Source organism: Orcinus orca, chromosome 7, assembly GCF_937001465.1.
Source record: "Orcinus orca chromosome 7, mOrcOrc1.1, whole genome shotgun sequence".
NCBI lineage: Eukaryota > Metazoa > Chordata > Mammalia > Artiodactyla > Delphinidae > Orcinus > Orcinus orca.
Window position 1 is genome coordinate 112,070,691 of NC_064565.1, and position 20,746 is coordinate 112,091,436.

Genomic DNA, 20,746 nt, shown 5'->3' on the forward strand with positions numbered 1-20,746 from the left:
CCACACAATGTGTGCACAGGACTCAGGGCCTTTGGAGGCAGCTCCAGTGTCATGGTGGTGGTGGGACAAGATGGCGGGAGCAGGGTGGAGTGGACTCAGAGCTGGAGGGACCACAGCCTGTGGGGTCTGTGTGGCCCAGTTGCTGTCCCAGAGAACCAAGTACCCAAGTGGATGTGAGGGCTACATTTAGACCCTGCAGGGTCTGGCTCCTGGCCACCTGGGACAGGCCCCAGCTGTGCTCCTGGGACAGGCCAGAGGGTGGATCTCTGTGCTCCCAGACTCCGTGTCCAGGTGGCTTCTTCGACATGGTCCCTTCATAGTTCCTTTGCCCAAGATTATTGGGTCACCTGAGAAGGGCCATCAGCAACCAGCTCTTCTCTGAGGTCAATAAGGGTAGCCCAAGACAAGGTTACTCAGCATCATCGAATCTATTTATTTGGCAAATCAGATTATTCAAATTAGTTTTCCAGTTAATTGTCCTAGGTTCACACATGTACATATACCCTGTGTATCTCAGATTTTTCCAGATTAGGAGTACAAATAAGGCCAGACAATGTCCCTAAGCCTCCACGGGTTTTAGTAGTGAAAATTTCAGCCTCTTCCACAACTAAGTTCAGCCGTCCCTAACCCACTGACTGCCACTCGCTGCAGGGTGGGCCCTGGATGCATCAGCACAGTAACCTTAACCCTGACCCTCTGCCCCTTCTGTGCCTGCTGGGCCTGACGACTTAGCCCAGAGTGTGGACCCTCCTATAGAGCAGCCTAGCCTGCAGCTCTAGGCCTGTGCCCACTCCCACAGACCCTCATGGGTCCTCTGTGACATGCAATCCAGGATGGGTCCTCATGGGGAGAGAGAAGAGGCCCATCTCCTCCCCCTAGCGTGTTGGGATCAGTCAGCGGTTCCCAAGGCTCACCTCCACAGTTGTCACATCAACCCCAGTGTGCCACATCCTTCCAAGGACCTACACCTAATAGTTACGCAGCTTGTGAGTCTATACTCCCCTCCGGCCCTCTGTCACCTGGCTCGGCAGAGTCATGCTGCCCACGAGACAAGACTGCATGTTTGCAGACATCACTGGGGATGATGGGTCATCAGGGCCCCACCATCCCTTTCCTCTTTAGAAGCCTGTCTGGCCCTAAGCACACTGGTAGATACAACTGCAGCATGAACCGCGCCACTCAGCTCCACTGGGCAGGCTCCCAGCTCCCAGTGCAAAGAGAGAAATTGCAGGTGGCCGTTTCCTAACTCCACCCACCCACGGGCTCTGACCCCATCCAGCCCAGTGTCCTGCTGGATACATGTCTGGCTTTCTGAGACTAGCACGAGTGTGCCTCGGCCCAGGATGGCCACGGGACTGTGTAGCGTGTAGGCAGGCGGAGGAGTGTCCAGGGCTTGGAGCAGCTGGGCGGGACTCATCTCTGGGTCTGCGGAGCTCCTGCCCCTGGCTGCCGGTTCATGGAGGCCCAGTCTGAGGGGCGGGAGCCTCTGGTCCTGGCCGTGATCACTGCTCTGCACCCATTTCTACCCTTTCTTCCTCACTGTTCCCTCCAGCCCCACAGAGTGCCACCTGACCACTGACCGCAGGGGAGGGGGGAGAAGGTGGGGCTTCTGCCCTTCTATGGCTCTCAGTCAAATTGAGGATTCTCAGACAGGAAGCCGCTCTGCCCTCCATCCTTCCTGCTGGTCTCACACCCCAACCCCCAACCCCTCACAGAGCCCCAGCGCTTCAAGCCTGAGTCTGTTACCCAACCTCACCTCCTCCTTCCTCGGGATTTTATCTAAATCGCCCTCTTTCCCCCCCCCACAGCCACCCCTCCCTTCCGTCCACCGCCTAGCGGTGGACGCCTCTTCTCCTGCAGGTATAGGCGGTTGCTTCTCTTCCTAAAGTACCCCCCCACCCCGTTCACATTGTCTCATTTGTTACTTCTCATCCCACTCACTCCGTCTTGCAAACCACCCCACAATTTATCCTGATCACCATTTCACTCTCCGGAGGCTGAGTCAGTGGCAGGCTTTCAGCTGTCACCACTGCACCTTCTCTAGAGCATGAGAGAAGCCCAGTCCAAACTATGATTCAATCGTTTACAGTTTCCAACGAGGAACTGCCAAGAGCCCTGTGTCGTCAAGATGGTTCCTCTATTCCTGGCTGCCTCATCTTCTCCCTCCCAGCCACCGGATGGGGACATCTCTGTGGACGGTGCCACCGTGGCTGGCTGCCCAGCCAGGACTCAGGTGGGCAAGACAAACACCTTGTTCTCCTCTGGCTGAACCGAATCAAGCCTGATTCCTTCTCATCATTCTCAAGGAAACTAAACCTAATCAACAACATCGCAGCCTGTTCAAGAGAGCAAGCTGGTCATGTCCAGGAATTTCCCACTCCCAGGCTTGTCTCTACTGCCTCTCCTCCCCCTGGGCCAGAGCTCAAACTCCACGCAGTGGACGCCCCCATGGCAATGCGGGAGGGGTTGCCCAATTCCGGCCCTTGGCCTGTCTCCTACCTTTCCCAGGTATATCCTGGCCCCTCGTGGCTCTCAGGTGTCACCAGTGCCTTTCCACTCCATCCCCACTATTTTCACAAAGTGTCCACAGCATCACAAAGCCTGGTCCACACCAGCCTGCCTCAGTCCGTCTGCAGCTTTGTCCTGAGCACAGGAAGGTGTGACTGGCCTTCCAGGCCTTTCCAAGGCCCATAGAAAACTCGGGGCTCTCTGCACATACTTGCTCTCCCCAGTCACACATTCCGCTGGCATCTCTGTGAGGTCATGGGCCAACAGATCTCCAGAAGAGACCAGAAAGTACAACTGCTCCACGCCGGAATCCCCAAACCAAAAAGGAGCTTGGTCCATCCCTCCCACTCCATCTCTCCTCCATGCCAACCCTCTTGATTCTCTCTCCTAACTCCTCTCTCTCTTCCTTTCCAGAATCTTCTAGCCTAACAGAAGGACAGAGGAGAGCTGGGAAACAGCCTTATTCAGATGGTCTCATTCTCTTTCTCAATTCTTCCAACCTCATGCTTTTTAGGCTTAGAAATCAAGAGTTCACCTGGGTCTTAAGTTCTTCAGAGCTCCCCAGACACTGAGTGGTTTATATCAAGTTGTCTGGGTGCTGGGGAAAGGGTTTGGGGTCACAGTGAGCAAAGATGTCATTCAAGTGAGCATCAGAGGGACGGCACACCAGTAAATGTGCCATGTGTCAGCCCCCCATATCAGAGCCCTAGGAAGAGGTATCTGCTATGGAATTCAGACTGAGGTTTCCTTCCTCCAAGCTCAGCTTTCTTCCCTTAGCCATGGTGGTCATGGTATTCTGGAGGACCAGCTGGACCCTGGAAGCCTGGTGGGCCATCATGTCCATGCGGAATTCTTTGATGACAAAGTAGTAGCAGAAAACATCCAGGCAGCAGTTGATATTGGAGAAACACATGGACAATTGCAGGAACAAGATGATGTTCTGCTTGGCTCTGCACTCCACGATAAAGCCATTCCTCACCAGGAACTGCAAGAGGAAACTCAGGTGGACTGGGAGAAAGGAGACCACAAAGACAGCCAGACTGGCCGCGATGGTCCAGATACAGGCCTTCTGCTGGACCCAGTCCTGGGTGTGGTCCCGACGGGCGACCAGAATGCAAATGCTCCTGGAGGAGCAGAAACCCATGATGCTCATGGGAAGAAGGAAGCCGAAGACCTCAAGAGGGAAGAAGACCTTGGCGCTCCAGGTGCCGTCAGACATGTTGTGGAAGCACGTGTAGTTTTCCACTTTCCCATGGAAGCTATAGATAGGGGTGCTCCCCACCCACACCAGGACCCAGATGGTGAAGCAGATCCCAAAGGTCTTCCTGGGGGACCGGAGGTGGCTGACCAGGAGCGGGTACCGGATGGCCAAGAATCTGTCCAGGCTGATGTAGCAGATAGTGAAGATGCTCCCATACATGCTGATGAAGTAGAGGCACTCCACTAGGGTACAGAGGGGAAGAAGGGGAGCCTTCACGTGAGACAGGGCCATCTTGAATGGGAGAGAGAACACCAGCAGCAGGTCGAAGACCGCCAGGTTGATCATGTAGATGGAGGTGGCAGCGTAGCAGGGCCACCTCTTCTTCAGGAAGGAGCTGAAGCCTCGGATGGCGAGCAGATTGAGGAGCAGACCGAGGAGGAAGGTAGGGGTGTGGACAGCCAGCTGCACGGTTTTCATCAGCACCTCCACGTCATGGAAGGAGCAGTTCTCACTCTGGTTTCGCTGGCTCATGTTCCTTCCTACAACGTCAACGGTAGATGAGATGAAGTTCCTCTTACCCTCTGGAACTGACGGATTCACACGACTTGGTCAAGAATCATAAACATGACCCCTTTCTCACACAGCAATCTATGCTCTTTGAATAACGATCAGAAAACACAGGAAGAAAAATGACCTCGAAATCTGTGGCCCAGATAGAACCACCGTTACTTTACGTATATGTGTGTGTATGTGAATATATATATATGTATGGGTATATATATATATATAAAGTATATATATAATTCCAGACTCTTTCTGTACACACACACACATGTGTGTGCCTTTATCTTTAATAAAAACAGAATTGTGCACAAGCAACTGTCCCTTTTTTTCCAATCAGAAGTCTTTCTGTTGAAAGCAGTAACAACAACATAAGCCCTGACCCTGGTTTCATGGACCTTTGATGAACTGGTTTCATCAAAGAGTGAATTTCACAGAACTGGAAACATGAAAACTAGGGCAGGGCTGACTTGAGCTGCAGATCGTACAGCTTCAAATGCTGTTTTCAGGACCCAGCTCCGCTTTATATGTTGCCCCCCTGCTCCACCCCACCCCCACCCCGAAGGTTGGACAGAGCTCACCCCACCCCCGAATGTAGGGCTGGTGGCAATCGGTGCATCACATTCCCCTGGACACTGTCATTGGTCCATTTATAGGTCCAGGGATGAGCAATAGACCCAGAGGCGATGAAAAGCAATGAAACTCTAACTTGGGTTTCTAGGAAGGGGGTTGGGGCTTTTTCTTTGGGATTTGGAGTTGGGAGGATAAAGTCTGAAGTTGCTAAAGCCTCTTGTTCTCCGAGGAGAAAACCAGACAGAAATTGGAGAAATATGGAAGAACGAACATTCCCAGAGGGAATGAAGTAAGGGCTTGAGGTCTCCTCAAGGCAAAGAAAGGCCTTTGGACAGGTAGAAAATTAGAGCCGGCCTCAGGGACAAGATGATCAAGGCTGCAGCTGTGGCTGCAGATGGAAGCTGGAAGCCAGCAGAGACAGGGAAGTCACAAGCCCTTGGGAAGGAAGGAGCTGAGTACTTTTAAGACCCTATAGAGAATGCCACTCCAAAACCCCCTCTAACTGCTAGCAAAAAACAAACCAAAAAAGCACATTTATCTCTCATCCATTGAGCACTATATATAGTAAATATGTAATATACATTATTTGATTTGGTGGCTTTCCAAAAATTCTACATTTTCCTATGTGCTAACTTTTCTTATAGGTTTATGTCATGAGACATCTAGGAAAATGTATTTGCTCGTATCCAAAGCTCCAGACTCCTGTGGCCTGTGAGAACGGCACCTCCTGAAGGTGTGCAGCATACGCCCCAGGTGCACCTGCCCCGACACTAGGATGCCTGGAATAAATTAACTGCAAGCTGGCAGGCTGCCCCCTCCCAATAAAATATGCCGAACTATCCAAACAAGAGTATCTCAAAAAATAGCTGGCATAGTTTGGAACCGACAAGATAAATTTCAAAAATGGTGAGAAGGGGCTTCTCTGGTGGCGCAGTGGTTGAGAATCCGCCTGCCGATGCAGGGGACACGGGTTCGTGCCCTGGTCCGGGAAGATCCCACACGCCGCGGAGCGGCTGGGCCCGTGAGCCATGGCCGCTGAGCCTGCGCGTCCGGAGCCTGTGCTCCGCAACGGGAGAGGCCACAACAATGAGAGGCCCACGTAACACAAAAAAAAAAAAAAAAAGAAAAATGGTGAGAACAGGCAAGAACCCAATCCGATCCAACTGAAAGGTGTTGCAGCACCAAAGAGGAAGACTCATTTGGCTCAGAGAAGTCACCTTCAACATCAGAAACAGCAGAAAACCAAGAACCGCAAAGATAAGAACAAATACAAGCTTGTGCTTAAAGAGATTCGACAAGACTGCAAAAAAAGGAACTTGGGCATCTGTTTTTGGCTGGGTCATGCTCAGGCAGACTCCATGGGTGAACCCAGTGCACATCACTGATGATTCAAAGATTAGAACTGAAGTGGCCAAGAAAAAAATCGGTGATGCTCAGAGATAAACCCAAACTCAAGCCCACAACACGGCTGAATTGAACAAACCGATGCAAAACAGAAAAATGGCCTGATGGAAAGCATCCATTCTAGCACGCTGGGGTTTGTCTGAATTGATTGTACCAGGTGTTTGTGTGGAAAAGAGACAAAACTCCGCTATCAGCGTCCTTCAGCAGGACGATCCTAAAGGTCACATTTGAATTGCTGAATTACTTCATTTTTTAAAAATATGTATTTATTTATTTACTTGGCTGTGCCGGGTCTTAGTTGCGGCGGGCTCTTAGTTGTGGCATGTGGGATCTAGTTCCCTGACCAGGGATCGAACCCAGGCCCCCTGAAATGGGAGTGAGGAGTCTTAACCACTGGACCACCAGGGAAGTCCCCTGAATGATTTCAAATGGGAGCTTTTCAAACGGTAATTTTTGAAGCTAGAAAAGCACTCTGTGGACTAGCAAAAAGAAATTAGGTTGAAAAAAATACTTCCAGCTAATGGTAGAGTGAGCAGAAACTCTAAAAAATAAATCCTCTGAATTCCTTCTGAAAGTTCAAGGAAACCATCTTTTAAACAATCTTTTTATAAAAAGATCAGGAACTTCACTGGAATAAGATAAAAAGGCTTCAGGCTGCAGCAAGAGATAAAATACTCATTTTTTTCTCAAAGATGGGCTGCCAGTAAAAACCAATCTACTTGGTAGTAGGAGCCAGCAACCTCCCCACCCTTGATCCGTTGCCTGGGGCTGTCGATAGCTCCTGTTCCGGTCAACTCAGGGACCCACTGCAATCAACTGATCGCACTGTAAGGTGGGTGGGTGGGAGGCTGCGAAGCAGATGCTTAGACAATATTAGACACTTGACAGATTTACTAGGGGAAAGGCCTGTGAAGAATAAAGGGAAAGGGATAGGAGTGGACAGGGAGAGCCCTCAGACCACAGTGCAGCTCTGAGAATGATGGGCCAGGTCGACGGAGGGTCCCTAAGCACAAGTTGCCCCTTGGAGAAGTTCCATGTGTAGCAGGAATCTCCCAGGACCAGTGCTTTCGTTAGCTAGAAGCAGTCCAAGGTGAGCATGGCCCCAGCTGGGCTGTCAATCACCAGGGCCCTGTTCCCAGCCTCATACTAGGAAGGAAATAGAATGAATGGGGAAAGGTCATGGGTCAAGCAAATCAGGTCTGGGAATAGACGTGAAGGGCCTGAGAGGACCTTTGTTAACCACCAGCAGCTGGTGCCTGAGAGGTGGGGCTGCACTGAAATGAACAACAGAGAAGATGAGAACTTGGGTTAGAGGAGCCACATTTCACGCAAAATTTTTGGAAAGAAAACCACTCCCAGATGTCCCACGTATACCTTTAAATGTCATTAATACAGAACCTTACAAACATCTGTGAACAAACCAACCCAGTCTCCTGGAAACCTCTCTGAAAAAATAATTAATACCAGAAAAGTTTTGAGGGAGAAAATTTGAGCAACACGAATTCCATGCCCAACTGGGTGGCTGTTCAGGTGTGAAGATCATAGACAGCCACACTCAGGTATGTGTGGCTTCCAGGAGAAAACTGCCTCCAGGAGGCAAAACTTTAGATCTCCAAGAGATACTAACCATAAAGGATGCAAACATCTAGGTGGGAAAGCTTGGAGCTGAGCATTAAAAGCAGGAGACTGGAAAGAGAATGAAGCTATGATGAATATAGTTAAAGATTTAAAAGAAAAAACAGTAAAAGACATCATCCATGTCTTTAAAAACAGACAAGCTGTAATACCTCAGATAAATTAACAAAGAAGGAAGATGTTCTTGGGTTGAAGGAGGCAGGGGTGGTGGAGAGTACTGGAACACAGGCAGAGCAAACGCTCCATAAAAGGAAATTAAAAGTCATTGTTCTGGGGCTTCCCTGGTGGCGCAGTGGTTAGGAATCCGCCTGCCAATGTAGAGGACGCGGGTTCGAGCCCTGGGCCGGGAAGATCCCACATGCTGCAGAGCAACTAAGCCCGTGCACCACAACTACAGAGCTTGCGCTCTGGAGCCCGCGAGCCACAGCTACTGAGCCTGCATGCCAAACTACCAAACCCGCGAGCGTAGAGCCCGGGCTTTGCAACGAGAGAAGCCGCCACAATGAGAGGCTCGTGCACCGCAGCAAGGGGTAACCCCTGCTCGCCACAATAAGAGAAAGCCTGCGTGCAGCAACAAAGGCCCAAAGCAGCCAAAAATAAATAAATAAATTTATTTTAAAAAAATGAAGAATACACTTTATAAAAGAAAGTCATTGTTCTGTTTTTTTAAACGTGAATTTTACAGAAAGCGTACGATTTTTTTTTTTTTGCGGTACGCGGGCCTCTCACTGTTGTGGCCTCTCCCGTTGCAGAGCACAGGCTCCGGATGCGCAGGCTCAGCGGCCATGGCTCACGGGCCCAGCCACTCCGCGGCATGTGGGATCTTCCTGGACCGGGGCACGAACCCGTGTCCCCTGCATTGGCAGGCGGACTCTCAACCACTGCACCACCAGGGAAGCCCTGTATGATTTTTTTAAACCTTCAAGTAACCACTGACTATTACAAACAGGATGCTTATCCTCAAAATCACTAAAAAAGGTAAAAGGAAACAAAGAAATCAGACAAAATAGCAAAGAAGTAAATAGAATGGGAAAAAGTACCTAAGCATAGAAATCACAGCAATAAATATGAAAATTTCAAAATATTTAAATTAACCAACATTTTCAGTTCAATTACAAAATAAAATTCGACTCTTTGTTGCTTATAAAGGACACACTTACGTAATGACAGAGAAATATTCAAAGTAAAAGACCCATGATGAGATAGAGGACAAATATAAACAAAAGGAAAGTCAGAGTGGCAACACTCATACCTAGCACTGTAGAACTAACAATTAAGCTACATATCAGGATTAACAAGTTTATTTTAGGGCTTCCCTGGTGGCGCAGTGATTGAAAGTCCGCCTGCCGATGCAGGGGACGCGGGTTCGTGCCCCGGTCCAGGAAGATCCCACATGCCGCGGAGCGGCTGGGCCCGTGAGCCATGGCCGCTGAGCCTGCGCGTCCGGAGCCTGTGCTCCGCAACGGGAGAGGCCACAACAGTGAGAGGCCAACGTACCGCAAAAACAAACAAAAAAAAAAGTTTATTTTATATTAATGAAAGAAAGATCTTAAAGGCAAATATAGGAATCTTATGCACTGAAGGTTGTTGTATAAAAGTACATAAAGTACGATTGTTAAAATTCAAGAGCCATTGGCAAAGGTATGGTAGTGTCAGATTTTAATACACTATAGATTTGAACAGATCGAGTTGGCAAAGTATAAATTAGAATATATAATTATATAAATAGTATAATGAATATAATTTAATTAATAGCTCTTAGATTTGATTTTAAATAAATAGGCAATCCACATTTTTCTCAGGTATCCAATAACAGTGGTCAAGATGAATTACGTGCCTAGCAAAAACAAAACCTTCCATTAAAAGAAAAGCAGAAACTGGGGACTTCCCTGGTGGTCCAGTGGTTAAGACTTCACTTTCCAATGCAGAGGGTGCAGGTTCAATCCCTGGTCGGGGAGCTAAGATCCCACATGCCCAGCGGCCAAAAAACCAAAACATAAAACCGAAGCAGTATTGTAATATAAATAAGAAGGCAATGTAAGCTTAGATAGAGAAGAGAGAAAAAATGAGAAGAAATGACCTTATTACTTGTGCGCTAATCCATTTGAAAACCTTGAAGTAGTTGAAAATTTAGGGGCAAAACATAATTTACTACAATTAATACGAGTTAACACAAGTAGTATTGATTAGATCAACAACCATGAATGAAACTGAGAATGTTATCAAAGAATAAACAGTTTCTAACATAATTTTGTTTGGCTCTAGCATATTTTAAATTTCAAGGTCGAGATGATTCTCATACTCTGTAAACAATTTCAGAACATAAGATAATAATAATGAATTTCTGTTATGAAACTAATTTACCCAAATACCAAAACTTGACAAATGTAGCACAAAAGAGAAAAACAATTGCTCAAATGCATGTATGAATATAGATGCAAACAGCTGAGTTACAATATTACCAAATAGAACTCAGTATATTAAAATTATAAATCATCGTTTTACCAAGTCAGATTTACCATAGAAATGTAAGGCCTTTTCAATGTCAGGAAATTTGTTGATACTGTGCGTTACGTCACCACGGCAAAAACGAAAAGCCATCTCATTGTGTGATAGTTTTTCCACAAAAGTCATTTAAATGAAGGAATAGGATACTTCTTACAACACCTGATAAAGAGTAACCTGTTCACTTTAATAGCCAACTTTACATTTAATGGTTAAAAAAAAAAGAGGCATCCTTGTTGAAATTGGACACTTGTCAACACCCAGAAGTTCCAAATAATGTGCTAGACAATTAACAGAACCCAGAAGAAATGAGGTATTCCCCTGAATCAAGAATGCAAATGGAAATCTTAGTCAGTAAATGATGTTGAGACTATCAGTGAACAATTCGGGGGTAAAAACAACTTTTAGATCCTCATCTCACACCAAGTAGCAAAAGAAATTCCAAATTCATTAATAAATTAAATTTCAAAAAAATCAAACCATAGAAAAACTAGATGAAAAATTAGTGGTCAATTTATAAAAGCCAGTGGAGGGAAAGAAAAGCTCTTTGTCAACTTAGAATGGCTGAAAAGCAGAAGAATCAGAAAACAGACAGGACAGGTTTGACTGCACAAAATTAGGAAATTTATTTTTGTTAAAAAAGTTTCACAGGGCTTCCCTGGTGGCGCAGTGGTTGAGAATCTGCCTGCCAATGCAGGGGACACGGGTTCGAGCCCTGGTCTGGGAGGATCCCACGTGCCGCGGAGCAACTAGGCCCGTGAGCCACAACTACTGAGCCTGCGCGTCTGGAGCCTGTGCTCTGCAACAAGAGAGGCCGCGACAGTGAGAAGCCCGCGCACCGCGATGAAGAGTGGCCCCCGTTCGCCACAACTAGAGAAAGCCCACGCACAGAAACGAAGACTCAACACAGCCAAAAATATAAAATTAATTAAAAAAAAAAAGTTTAATATCAGATAATATACTGGAGGAAAGGAAGTACAACAAATAGGTTAAATGATGTTCCTTCTCTATGAAGAATATTAAAAAATGTGTAATATCAAGACCCACAATAGATAAACAGGCAAAGGACACAAATAATTCCCATAAGATTTACTAAGAAATAAAATTTTTGCTTATATAATCAAAGAAGCTGTCAAGGGTTCCGTGAAACAGTCACCAATATACTGGTGAGTATACACAAAAGTACCCAACCTTGGGACGTTGATAACTTATATTACAAGCCCTAGAAATCTTATTAGTCTTTCATTCAGAGATTCTAAAAATTTACCTTAAGTAAATTATGCAAAAGGAAAAAATGTGTACAGAAATATGTTCACTTTAATATTTTTTTCTGATAGCAAAAAATACACGCACGCATTTAAATGTCAACAAGAGCTTAATTTCACTATGGTAAATCTACTCAATGGAAAATTTTTGTCTGCCTGTGTTATGTTTATACTGACTACATTAAATAAGAAACCCACAAACTACAGAATTATACATTCAGAATGATTTCAAATATGATTTAAAAAACCCACGCAGAGGGAATAAAACCTAGAAAAAGTTTCCAAATGCCAAACATTGGTTGCATTCTAACAGTTAGATGGGGGGTGATTTTTAAATCTTTTATCTTTATCTCACTCTTTCGTGTGTGTGTGTATTTTTCTAATGATAATATGAAAACAATTGAAAAATTGTTTAATGCATTAAATGCTGGGGAAAAAAGAAGAAAAATAAGAACAGCTTTTGACTTTCCCTTAAAAGAAGCAACATCTGGGTGTGTGCTTGAGGCAAGGTGGGAGCGGAAGGGAGGTTTACACAGAATTTAAAGGAATGCATTGAACTAACAGATGCTCAGTTGATGAGGCATAAATCTTGCCAGGTCAAAGATTTCAACATGGAGTGTCAGAGGGACTTGGGAACAAAGCCTGAAGTGACAGAGAATTGGACAAGTGAGGAAGCTGGTGCCGCCTAAGCGACCGGAGAACAGCCACAAGAGCCCGATACCCGATAAAAAGCAAAGTTTCCTCAGTCCGCAGGTCAGCCATCACATCATGAAAATTGTGCATAAGGAGGAAAGAAGAATATGAAAGAGGCTCAAAATGCCAGATGAACATTGAGTGCCAGAGAGTGGGTGAAGGGGAGGGAAGACGTTTAAACACAAAGTTCAGAGAGCTATTAGTAGAAACAAATGTAGACATTAAAATTTAACTATTTTCTAACGTGGGTATTTAGGTTAAATTGCTTTGTCTATTTTAAAGGGACAAAGGAAGAGAAAATTCACAGTGGACACTGAAAGTGAAAAAAAAACTGCAATGTCTCAATATAGAAAGCAGACGGGCAACCCCATGGAGGTTTAGACAAATGTAACAATTATAATAAAAATTATAATACTCCCTAACCATTATATTAGCTATAATACTTCTTATCAAAGGGGGAAGCCGATAAAGTATTAAAACTCAATCATCTTGTGCCAATAAGAAACACACAAAAAAACACAAAGGCATAGATAGAGTAAAATGATGAGATAATCTACGGATCATCAGGCACACAGAACGCTAGGAAAGAAGGAAATATGACAAAGTAATTTTTTTTAGTAAAAAGAACTGAGAGAGTAACACAGAAACCCCACAAGGTAAATGTTATAATAAACAATTAATACGTAAAATTTATGTTCCAATGAGCATAGCCAAGAAATCCATGATGGGAACAAGCAGAAATGCAAAACAAAGTAGAAATAGAAATATAATTGTATGTAGAGACCTTAATGCTCCCCTCTTAGAATATCACAGATCAAGTAGGCAGAGCCGTTTAGAGCCCAATGAATAAGGCAGAACTAGCGGATTAGTGAGAACTACGTCATAAATCAACGGAATACACTCTCTTGGGGAGAGGACAAGTGTCTTTCAACAAACTCATTCCATTCCTGGGCCCAGCCAAGGAATCCAAGGCAATGGCAATTCCACTCTTCTGTTCTTAGATCCATTTGCTGCAGCAAATAAGACACCACAGCATTTGCTGCAACACCGTGATAGTAATAATATAGAATAAGCATTTTTATGCATTCTCTTAAGCAGTCTCTTAAGTAATGTGTCCAAGATAAAATCAGAAGTACATTACTGAAATATTGGAAAGGAACAAATATTTATATATAAAACACAGATGCAGTCACCGCTGAAAGGAAAATAATTCCTAAGTAGTCTCGTAAACAGGAAGACAGTGAGAAACGAGGTGAACCCCGGCCACACTCGGAAAATCTAGAAGAGGAGCGTGGCAGACCTGTGACAAGTGGCCCTTGCGCTGCTCTGATCACCCAGGCACCAGAGGCTGTATGTCTGCAGGGGCTGCATGCGGAGGGACTGGGAATGTAAAGGAAGGACTAGGGTTGTTCCTAATCTATAAAAGAATAGACATATCAGCGTCTCCAAGGCTCAAGACAAGCTCCACTGTGTGACTCCACAGGGCCACAAAAGAAACGGTTTCCAGGTGCTGTAAAAAGCAGATCTATCTTGCTACCAGAAGTCGGAGAGCAGACCAAACGGCCATGTAATGAGCTCTCTGTCCCCAGAGGTATGCAAGCAAAGGCAGAATATCTGTTTATTCAGAATGTTGTCAAGAAAATTCACGTATATGAGAGGTTTTCTTTTTAAACCCTGAAATAGAATATTCTGTCAATATATCGTTTTCTAATGTTTAGTGAAAAGGAGAGAAAACATCTCGTACAGGATAAAGGACTGGGCTGGGAGTCCAGAGGCCCCTGTTCTGTTCCTGGCTCTCTCTGGCTGTGGGGCCTCTGTCTGGGTTCTCTCATCCAAACAGCACTGCCCAACCCTGGGGTCCTGGAGCCCATGGCCTCACCAAGGGGCTCTCTTACTGCCAACTCGGCCCCATTCTGGGCTGTGATTCCTGCAGCTGTCAGGGCCCAGTCTGCCCACATCTTCAAGGACCCAGCATCCCACTTGGGGCAGCACTGATCCCGTGTGTGTACAGCGGGGGCATCTAAATGCAGCTGTGGCTCAGACCAAGCCAGACTTCCTTCCTGGAAAGTCCTGGATTTTCCAGAAAACACCAGCAACGGGAAAAATGCAACCTTAGGTGGTTTGCAGGCTAAGAAGATGCTTCTCTCTCTTTTTTTTTTTTTTTTTTTTTTTGCGGTATGCGGGCCTCTCACTCTTGTGGCCTCTCCCTTTGCAGAGCACAGGCTCCGGACACTCAGGCTCAGCGGCCATGGCTCACGGGCCCAGCCGCTCTGCGGCATGTGGGATCTTCCCGGACTGGGGCACGAACCCACATCTCCTGCATCGGCAGGCGTACTCCCAACCACTGCGCCACCAGGGAAGCCCAGAAGATGCTTCTCTTGTGCTGCCGAATCCCTCATCCTCAGGGAGCACTCTGGTGGGAGCCAACTCAGAGATGGGAGTCCCAGCCTGGGGCTGAGCAGAGCTGGTACAGCCTGAGGGATGTCGTTGGAAGAGGAACATTCCGCAGGACCAAGTTCCTTGCCTGAAATCCCAATCTCCTCTGGGGGCGCAGTGGTGAATGCCACCGTTAGAATATAAATGTTTACTTGGATGCAGTTATCTGTTACTAGTACTGCAGTGTGAGCTGGGCTTCTGGGGCACGATTAAGAAAGAGCAGGACACGGGGGGATGGGGCACATAGACAGAATCTCCGGGGGTCCAGAATTTTGCTGTAGCTGTACCCTGAGCTTGGTGGGGGTGAAGTGAGGCTGGGGGAGTGCAGGGGCCAGCTCAGGGACTTGAGATATGGCCCCTCTGTGCTAAGTGCTCTAAGGAGAGAACTTGGTACATTCCTGGGATGCTGTTATAATTATGCCCACTTTACAGATGAAGACAGTGGGGCTCACAGAAGTTAAAGAGTCTACCCAAGATCAAACAGGTAGTGAGGGGCCTCCCTGGAACTCACATTCTGCGTCTCTCCATCTTTCCTTCACCCCATCCCCACCGGCATCATCAGCAAGAGGACCCGGTATATCCAGGAACTCCCAGCACCCCCTTCCTCACTCCTTTCAGTGCCTGGCACCACCCAGCAGAGCCTGATACACTCAGACTCACCTCCCCTCCTAAAAACCCCATCGCTTCCTCCAGTCCACTTCCCTGATCCACCGTATCATCTGATATGATGTCCCTGCTGTGGCCGGGTGGGGCTGTTAACAGCATCTGCGTGCCATTGGGGTGAGTGTCCTGTCATCCTCAAGCAACTCCGGGAAGGTGATATAACAGTCCGTCAAAAAGGACTTATTAGGGCTTCCCTGGTGGCGCAGTGGTTGAGAGTCCGCCTGCCGATGCAGGAGCGCGGGTTCGTGCCCCGGTCTGGGAGGATCCCACATGCCGCAGAGCGGCTCGGCCCGTGAGCCACGGCCGCTGAGCCTGCGCGTCCGGAGCCTGTGCTCCGCAACGGGAGAGGCCGGCGTACCGCAAAAAAAAAAAAAGGACTTATTAAATGAAAGAGGGACTGAATTAACGACCTGGTCTGGGGAAGCTCCAGGGTGACAGGCGTTCCCCGTGGAGCTGAGACAGCCAGCCAGACCTGAGAGCACCAAGCCTTCCACGGAGCCCTGAGCTGCACTGTGCACATCTCTACCCCAGCTCCACCGCCCCGAGAGCGCAAAGCCCAGCCCAGGCCAGTCCTGCAGACATTTCCTGACTTCCCATTCTCCACCTCCACTCTTAAGAAAGATCTGGACCCCTCAGGGTTCTCCATGCTGCTGTATCTTCCCTCCCAGCCTCTTCGAGGGTTCGAGGATAATCTAGTTATAAGACATAATGGTATCCAAAGCTTACTGGGTGCTAACTGGGGTGGGGAGGGGGAACAAGCACTTCCATCACTTACTGCTCTCCAGAGCCCCATGAGGAAGAAACTATTAATGCTCCCATTTCCCAGAGAGGTACACTGAGGCCAGGGAAGTTACACAGCTGGCCAGTGGCTGGCCTGGACTCCCAAGCATGGCTATAGCCTGCCACGAGCACCCCACTCAGGGGCTGCAGGGTGATTCCTGGAGTTTGTAAACTTGGGCTCTTTGTGCTTTCCTGGCCAGATTCCAGGGCAGCAGGCAGCCAGGGCAGTGCAGGGTGGTGGCACGCAAGCCGAGCTCCCAAGGGGAAGACTCCTGCGCTGCCTACAGCGAGGTTTCCCCACTCAGGCAAGATGCTGCCACCCTGAGTCAAATCAGGAGGAAGCTGAGGGTTCATAGAAAATGTCACCTGCAGTCAGGGACAAACCAGCCCTCTGCTGCCACTGCCGCTGTCACGGAGGCTGCCAGGGGCTGCCACTACCCCTGCCGTCTGGGGAAGGCCCGCCGAATCGGGGCAGGTGTGGACAGAGCCCAGGACCCGAAGGCCCGGTTGACCTCAGGAAAGTCGCCCGCAGTCCCAGAGAGCAAGGTCAGTGAGTGGTTCTGTGTGTCGGGTTCTCTGAGCGGCCCAGGGGCTATTACCTGTAGGGGGTCCAGTGCAGCCGATGGAGTTGTGAGATGTCATTTCTCCTCCCAGCTTGGTCACCAGCCTGCTCTGGCGAGAGTCACTTCCCTCTGGGGCTCAGCTTCCTCGTCTGTGAAACGCGGGGGTGGGACCAGATGCTCTTCAAGCAGCTCCGCAGCAGCCGTGTCTGGCCAAGGGGCTTCTTCTCTCGGGTCAGGAGAGGGGCTCCATGGGGTTCCCTCCTCTCTAAGTGCAGCTAGAATGCGGCCTGGGGTGGCGGACACGTTGCCAGGAAGAGGCTGTAGGTTCTTGTGTCCTCTCAGAGGGTCTGCACACTCACTCAGCTTCCCCAAAAAAATGTCCAGAGGCACTGCCTGAGCCGAGGTGTGAGAAGCCTCTGGAAGAGGAGGAACCATCTCACGCAGCAGACATTCTGAGCTTGGCATCACACAGGGACAGCCAGCACCTGAAAAGGGCTGTCACGGCTTCCAGCGCTTCTGGGGTTTAGGATTCAGAACTACTGCCCACAGAAAAGAAGGTGGTGCTGGACACCTTCATATTTCAGGACTTGTGGGTTGGGAAGGTCCAGCCTAGGAGACCTCAGCCCCTGCCTGCGTGTCCTCAGGGACGGTCAGCCGGGCATGCCCGCCGTGTTGCTCCTTGGCCCTAGCTTCTCTGCGCCTGGCCTCCACAGGGATTTGGGTCAGCCTTGGGCTGCATCACTCCCAAGGGCCCTGTGAGCAGAGATTTCCCCGGGGTGGCCCAGCTCCAGGGCAGGAAGAACCAAGACTCACCCATGGGCCCCAGGTGGCTCTCAGCAGAAACCCGTGCAGATTCCAGACATTCAGCAAAGTCTGGGCTGCAAGGCAGCCTGGCAGATTCCGCTCCCTGCCCAGGAGGGACTAGGAGAGCCCACGAAAGACTGAGGCATGGGCCGTTTCTACAGGCCTGGCAGGCCGGGGCTTTCAGGCATCTACAGGAATAGAAACTCTCCAAAGTGGGTCGGGGGAATTTATCCCAGCAAACTCTGTCTCTGGGCAAGTCATCTGGCCCTCCAGAGCACGGGTTCCTCGTCATTCGGTGAAGAGCTTGACAGAACCCTTTAAGTTCTCACCATCTCCGATCCAGTCACACTCATGCTTGTGCTATGGGTAGAACCAAGTTCACTCACTGCCCTGGGCCACGGAACCCAAGCCGGCCTGGGCTCGAGGCGGGGCAGCGGGCAGTCCTTCCCCAAGCGAGGCCACCCCAGGCCCCTGGCCCAATCTAAGCCGAGGTGAGGCGGCCAGGCCAGGGCACCCTGCGTGAAGCTGCAGGAGGCCAGGAGCCCGTGGGGAAAGCAGCAGGGAGGTGATGGGCAGGTGTCCAGGGCCTGCGGCGTGGGAGCTCCGGGAAGGGGTCAGCCTCGAGGGGCCCGCAGAGAAGGACTCACAGCTCAGGTCCTCCTCAAAGGGAGCCTTACCCACCTCCCGTTCCAGCTATCTTTTTTTGTTGTTGTTAATGGATATTTCTGTGTTTTACTACTGTTGCTTTTTATTTTAAATTTGGAACGCAAACACGTGATTCAAATACACACGTAAACATACAGTAAAACGTCTGTGCCCAGCACCCTCCTACCCTCAGGGTGCCGCTGATTGCAGCTTCTATCAGTTTCTATACAAGCATGTACACATAGGTGGGTCCTTATTTTCTCCCTTTTAATGCAAACACAAGTCATCTTCCACCTCCCTTTCTTGAAGACCTTTGCTAACGACCCTCAACAAGGGAGTGGGCCCCTGGCAGGGGAACGGGTGGTTCAGGGAGGCTCAGAGTGCGCTGGCTCGTTAGGGACAGACCAGGGACTTGCCCAGGGCCGACCCATGGCTCCGGCTTCTCCATCCAGCTCCATCCAGAGTTGCCCACCGCTGTGGGGGTGGGAGGCGGGGGGGAGTGGTGTGCATTGCAGGCTGTAAGTGCTGGGTCACAGTCACGTAGGATGCCTCCCAACCCCGCCCAGAGGAGCTACTCAGGGAACAGGGGGAGGGACAAGGTGGGGAAGGAGGATTCTAGAGGCACAGAGAACAGCCAAGGGCAGTCACGAGGATGGAGGAGCGTGGCGTTTGGGGGGATCCGGGGGTTTCTCTGCAGAGTCGAAGGGCTGGAGGGCTGGCCAGACAGCAGCAGGGGCAGGGGTGCTCAGGGGCCCCAGGGAACGTATGCACTGGATCAGAATGTCATACAGGAAGCTGTCCAATCAAACAGAATGCTCTGACATAGTCCAGAGCTTTTCTTCTCACACCCAGCCAAATCAGGACCAGCAACCGTGGGCTGGGGCAGTTCAAGAATTGGACACAGGACAGACCCACTCGGGGGGCAGTGTGAGGTGAGGGCAACAGCAGTAACAGGAAGGAATCAGGAAGGGAAGGGGGTGTCGGGTGGTTTGAGGGAAGGGTCGTTGTCACCAGAGGCAGCCTGATTCCGGAGAGAGCCTCAGGCGGGCTGGGCTCAGTAACCGCTTCCCATGCAGCCGCTCTGTAAATTTGGCTCGTTGCCTAACTTCTGTAAATTGGGGGTCAGACATTCATTCAATCAACAAACTCCTTACCAGGCAGTGGTGCTCAAGACAGACAGCAGGACCTGCCTCAGAACACTGCTTTTAGGAGTCGGCATGACCGCAGGGCTCAGAGCACCAGCAAGTGTCTGGTACTTCACAGTGCTGAGACCCCTCGGCCCCATTGACATTATGTCTGCCTCAAGGGTCTCTTAGGAGAAAAGGAAAGCAGCAACGTGGAGAATGAAAGCTTCCTGATAGAAGCGGATGGGGTCCCAGACATGAGGCAGCCTGGACAGAGAGGGGAGGGCAGGAGAAACTGAGGACGGAAAGGCAGGGAGGCACCCTCAGTGCCACACCTCCAGGCTCTGCCACAGATCTGTCCCTAAACCCAGCCTGTGCATTTAACCTGCCTAACTCAGTCCACTGGAGCACAAATGAGGCCCTTTCCGGGGGGTCTGAACCAAGTCCCTGAGGACCACCCCACCTGGCCCCCTAGTTGTTGGCAAGTCAGCTGAACCGTAGTAGCACCCACAGAGACCGACAGCATGCAGCCTCCCTGAAAGTGGGCACGTGGGTAGCTGACAGCATCGAGGTCTAGACGCTTCCTAGCAAGTAGAACCTACTAGGGCACAGCAGCCCTTTAGGATTCACCCATTCCCCCCCCACACGCCCCTTCCGGCTCTTGCTAGAAATGTAGTGCAAGGTTAAGGCAGAAAGTTCTGGGTGCTCAGATACCTGGGTGTGGGCTTTCCCTTCGGTTCCTGTCATGACTCTGGCCATTTCTTCAGAGCTCCTGCCCCCCACCATTGTCCTCCCTGTTGCTGCTTTTGGCCCTAATGTGATCTGGAGTCCCCCGAGGGTGCAGGACTCAGACAAGGTGGACTCCAAGGCAGACGCCGAAATTCCGCAGCATTAGAGGGGCCCTTCACCATGAAGGGTGTAAAGACCACAGGGCTCTAGAAAAGATGGGCACCCAAAGCTTCCCCTCCACAAGGGAGGAAGGGTTCTGTGATTTATGTGTAAGCAGGGCCAGCACTTCGAGGAAGCATCTGAATGTAGATGCCTCCAAGTTACCACCCCTGGCTTTCTTGTCCAGGTTCTCCAAGGCCCCTCGGGGGTCTGGCCCTCAAGGGGGAGAGTGTCCTGGGCTGAGCCATGGAGGCAGCTTCCTGGCCTTTCCGCCTCCAGCTTGGCATCCAGGGCCCCAGTCTCCCTCCTGCCGGGGCCCTGGGGGCTTCTCACCTCTGGCCTCCGGGGCTCCATGACACCTGCCGGAGGTCACAGCTCCCAGTTACACTCTGTCCTTAGCCCACGTGTCCAATGGGAGTGTAATAATCTCTTTCACGCTTTAGTTACTAAATATCTGTCCTACTTATTTTTTGTGAGTGTTTTCTCCTCACTTCATTC

General features: G+C 49.4%; 1 protein-coding gene across 1 annotated transcript; it reads right to left on the reverse strand.

Annotated features, from left to right (window-relative positions):
- Positions 1 to 1,792: 1,792 nt before the first annotated feature.
- GPR55 (G protein-coupled receptor 55) lies at positions 1,793 to 17,106 on the reverse strand. The gene is made up of 2 exons (XM_004262918.4): positions 16,824 to 17,106; positions 1,793 to 4,248 (listed from the first exon to the last, which is right to left on the reverse strand). Exons 1-2 carry the CDS (start codon positions 16,864 to 16,866, stop codon positions 3,215 to 3,217), a joined length of 1,077 nt encoding a protein of 358 aa, XP_004262966.2. The 5' UTR covers positions 16,867 to 17,106; the 3' UTR covers positions 1,793 to 3,214.
- Positions 17,107 to 20,746: the final 3,640 nt, after the last annotated feature.